The sequence below is a fragment of the Ciona intestinalis genome, chromosome 3 (genome assembly GCF_000224145.3).
Source record: "Ciona intestinalis chromosome 3, KH, whole genome shotgun sequence".
Classification (NCBI taxonomy): Eukaryota; Metazoa; Chordata; class Ascidiacea; order Phlebobranchia; family Cionidae; genus Ciona; species Ciona intestinalis.
This window is the reverse complement of record NC_020168.2, coordinates 3,368,617-3,373,164: the sequence shown is the minus strand read 5'-3', so window position 1 is coordinate 3,373,164 and position 4,548 is coordinate 3,368,617. Positions and strand designations below refer to the sequence as shown.

Below are 4,548 nucleotides of genomic sequence, written 5' to 3'. Positions count from 1 at the left end.
GGTGTTAAACCCGTGTGATAACGACTGTCGTTTTACGNCCACGCGAGGACAAAGTAAGTTACATTCATTCATTCTCATTCACTACCAAATGAAAAATTATATTTTTAAGCGCTTATACAAAAATGTATTACCTAACACTGCCAGGTCTGGATTTCCTTTAAACATGTTTTTATCAGCTGCAGCTGGAGCTATTTCCCTTGAATTTATAAACGTGGCTTCACCAGTTGTTGCATTGTATAAAGTCATGAAGAATCCACCACCAATACCACAACTGTAACATAGGATAGATACAATTATGATTACATAGAATTTGGTTCAGTATACAACACTATACAGAATGTAAAATGCTCACAATAAATTTAAAGATATGCTAAAAGTAAAAGATATGCCAGTTTTCCTACACCGCAATGTAGGATAGATAATTTTATACTAGTGCCCAATTAATGTAACACCAGATGTCTTCATGTTGCATATAATATCATTTGCCGGAAGAAATGAGATATAATAATATGTTTGCTTGTTATTGTAAAATTTAAGTCACATTGAATTAGTTTCATAAATAAGGCTACCAAAAGTTTACTATAAATTGATTTTGACTATATGATTTTTACTATAAAAGTTTACAATAAAATGTCTAATACTTGTGTTGGTGTTAAAATGTTAAGACACATTGACTTCGACTATACAATAAATCTGTCATAAACCATTCAGGAGACTATTCAAAGTAGGTCTCTGGTTTAATTCCAATTAACTTAGGTAAGCTGTAACACATTTAAGTAATAGTTAATATAACATAGTTCACGATATACAAAACACAACATACTCCAACCATGCGCTGCTTAGAATGAAAGGTCAGGCGAGACGAATGAAAGACGGATGACGTAGGAAGAAGGCGCAGCGGTATAGAAATAATATATTATAATAACACCACAAAATCACAACAAAGTCACATAAGGTACCTGTGTGAGTTGTGTAATCCAACACATAGAATTGCAGCGATGGCTGAATCAACAGCATTTCCTCCTTCCTTCAAAATATCAACTCCAACTTTTGAACAAGGTCCAGCATCAGATGCAACTGCTGCGTTGTCATATACGGCAGAATATGGGTGGGGGGTTGTCGTTGTAGTGGCCGTTTTTATGTACATGGAGAAGACAAAATTGAAGATTCCGAAAATTGTGAAGGCGACCACAGCAATTACAAATATATTTATTGGCCTCTGCAACAGAAAAATGTTTTATTGTTTTATATTTTAGTAAAGTAGACTCAACTATTTAGAGTAATAACAAAATATCATCGGTTTATTTCATTAGATAAGAAAACAGAGACTCAACCAATTATTGTAATTATTGATTAAAAGCACAAACTGATACACCAAAGCAGTATTTATAAAAGCAAAACAAAAACCATTAAACAAAGAACACATTACTTACAATTTGCTTTTTAACAGCTATCGTGGTAGATTTATCAACTTTCAATAAATGGTATTTGTATTTCATGCTAACCATTTTTTTCTAAATCCTGTTCAAAATTATAAAAGTACATGCAGGGCTTTTATGTTGCCATAACTAAACTATTAACATCAAATATATTTAATTTATAATCTGCTGCACACACACGGCAAAACTTTTCAATAACAAAAATTTATTTATAATGATGATCGTGTTGTTATTCTGCACAAAGAACTAAAATTTATGTCTGTCACTGCTAGTCTGTGCTTTTCTGCTGTATCATACCGGAATTAAACGCATGCACTTTAACATAACAGTTTTATCGCACGATCATAATTTATAATTGTCTTACGATCGTATCAAAACGACTGGGTGCTTCAGAACATTCAAACGTTCCCACCTGAAAATTCCACGAAGAGAAAATTAGGTGAATTCCCTTGGAATTGGGAAATACCCCTAAAATGCTAAAATACAAATAAATGCTGATTTTGATGTTTTGCGCTACCAAACGCAAACTTACACCAGCTAAAGCCTGTCTCTTTTTAGGCAGTTTAATATGATTCAACGAATATTAAACGTGAGCATTTTATGCTCAGCCATTAAAAAAATGTTGTTTGGTTCAATAACAAACTTTAATCTATACTTAAAGAAGCATGTCAGAGAAAAACTAAAGTTTGTGTATTGATTGGAATGGTCAAATGTGATCTAAAAATATGTGATAGAAAAATGGTTGAAAATGTTCCAAGTAAGGTAATATGTCGTTTGGTTCATCTGAAAAATTACACCATACTAAGTTTTTATATATTTTGATTTTGTTTATATATTCACCAAAAGGGAATTTTGACTGATCTTTAGAAGTTTAGAAACTGAAAACGTTCAAAGTTCAGTCACTTTTAAGAGAAATCCCAAGTAGCTATTGTCCAACGGCGGATTTTTTCCCTTTGGCGTTTTTTTTCACGCGTTTTTTTATAGGCTGGTATTTTTTTCTAAACTTTGATGGTACCATAGGGTAGATTACAATTGAGCATCTCTATCCATATACAACTTCCACTTTTCAATAGTATGCCACTTTAGGAACAGTAAACGCATTTGCGCCCCTTCTGTTGGCCGTGAGAATATTATAAAATAATGCTGTAACATTTATTTTTATCATAGGTACCCATAAAAAGCGATTTTACAAAAGTGTTCTAACTTTCTCCGCGTTCTAACTTACCCCACCGTACTATTTACTTTGTATACCGGTTGGTTTGAGATCACCTATATACAGTTGTCAAATCCTTGAGCAAGATACTTAACGGCAATTTCTCCGACCAAGTAATTCTTTATGGATTAATTGTCCAGTTTGTCAGCCATACATTTCAAAAAAGTAACAAATAACTCCAAAAACAATTATCCACGAATTTACAAACGTGGTAACTCGTATAAGCATACACGAGGTGCATGAAACGGAATACTGACTTAAAACTACTGTCGACGAAAAAAATAAAGTAACAAGGGTCTCTAAAAGTCAGCAACAGTAGCAAAAAATGGTACAAAACAGTTACAGTCCACAATTACACGTTTACCATTTTAAATGAAGTGTTATTATCTTATAATACGGTTTAAACACACGCTCTAATTATCGGTGTAATTATTGTTTACCCGTGGTACCAGCGAACCCACACGCACAGGAATGCATACAGCTCGATAACATGTACAAATATTGGCTTTTCGTTCAAACTGCTCAGTTAACAAAGGGACCGGGAGTATAAGATTAGTATTCTATGTAGCTAGACAGCTTTCAATTCTATAGCAATCTTGGCAATAAAAGTAATAGGCAAAGGCAGTAAAGGACCGTTCTGTGCTCTTATCAGTATAACAGTAAATAATATAACAGTCGCTTTCTTTTGTGCGGTTTAAGTAAGAGCGAATAAAGAGTGATATAATGCAGACATAGTGATATAATGCAGGCATCCATTCGTTCTTAAGGGAGTGATATAAAACAGCCATTTTTCTTTCTCAAAGGATAGATGAGATTTAAGAGCAGAAATATGGTAGGATGGGGGAAGATGGGACATCTTTTCACTCTGTCTTGTCCTCCCATTTCGTAGTACACAAAAACAATCAAAGAATTATAAAACTATTTCCTTACAACTCCTATAGACCGTTTTTAATTGTTTAAAACACGATCCAGATATTTGGATATATTTTGTTCTAAAAGTGTCCCATCTTCTCCAACACTACTATATATGTAAGAGTTAGATAGTAGCAGGAAAAAGAGTTATAATATTGTTTATCAATATGTTATGGTATGTTTTTGTTTATAGCAGGTTGGAGGAAGGAAATACACATTTTCATTCTCCTTTATCGCCCTATTCGGTAGTAAATAAGGAAAAATCAAATAATTTTACAATCATATTCTTCCGACTATAAAAGGGCGTTGCTAATTGTAAAGATTAGAAAATATGGGAAATTATCTGCAAAATGTATCCCATTTTAAAGTATACTATAATAATTGTTTCGTGTGGTACACAGTGCGAAAACTAAAAGCACGAAACCACATTTAATAAGACCTCAGCGAATTAACATGTCAATATATATAGGCTATAAAGCAATTTATGTTTTCATTCAGGGTCGTAGGGCTTTTATTAGAGTTTATTTCTTCAGAAACTTGTTAGTATGACGTCAAACAAATACGAACCTGGAGACAGCGGGGACAATAAATCGGTAATTTTTACTCATATATTTATTATTTATATAGTAGGGTAGGGGAGGATGGGACACCATTTCTTTCTATTTTCTCGTCCCATTTGGTAGTAAACAAAGAACATTAAAATAATTATAAAATCGTACCCTCACGACTTCCATTGACCGTCATTAATTCTTTTAAACACGATCAGGATATTAAAATATTATGTGCTAAAGGCTTCTTCCCCGACAGTACTATATTTAACCGAAAATTAACCATCGTCACCAAATAATATCTAAATTTAAGTAGGTTGGGGTAAGATGGTCTATGTTTATATTTTCGTTTTTCTCCGTTATATTATTAAAGTAAAAATGATTACAGCATTTAGTTGCCTTTTAGTATACTCTAGGAAAGAGCGTTGCGGAATGG

General features: G+C 33.1%; 2 protein-coding genes across 2 annotated transcripts in view; one reads left to right on the top strand and one right to left on the bottom strand.

Annotated features, from left to right (window-relative positions):
- LOC100186107 (glutathione hydrolase 1 proenzyme-like) overlaps positions 1-1,617 on the bottom strand; it is a 6,004-nt gene extending 4,387 nt beyond the window's left edge. Inside the window, exons 1-3 of the mRNA XM_026833666.1 lie at positions 1,434-1,617; positions 960-1,219; positions 119-271 (exon numbers count right to left, since the gene is read on the bottom strand). Of these exons, the coding sequence (XP_026689467.1) occupies positions 119-271; positions 960-1,219; positions 1,434-1,508 (488 nt within the window). The 5' untranslated portion in view covers positions 1,509-1,617. The remainder of the gene's footprint in view (positions 1-118; positions 272-959; positions 1,220-1,433) is intronic.
- A 2,423-nt stretch (positions 1,618-4,040) lies between these two features.
- Positions 4,041-4,548, top strand: part of LOC100182976 (glutathione hydrolase 1 proenzyme) — a 9,260-nt gene continuing 8,752 nt past the window's right edge. The window contains exon 1 of the mRNA XM_002129374.4: positions 4,041-4,157. Within this exon, the coding sequence (XP_002129410.1) occupies positions 4,110-4,157 (48 nt within the window). The 5' untranslated portion in view covers positions 4,041-4,109. The remainder of the gene's footprint in view (positions 4,158-4,548) is intronic.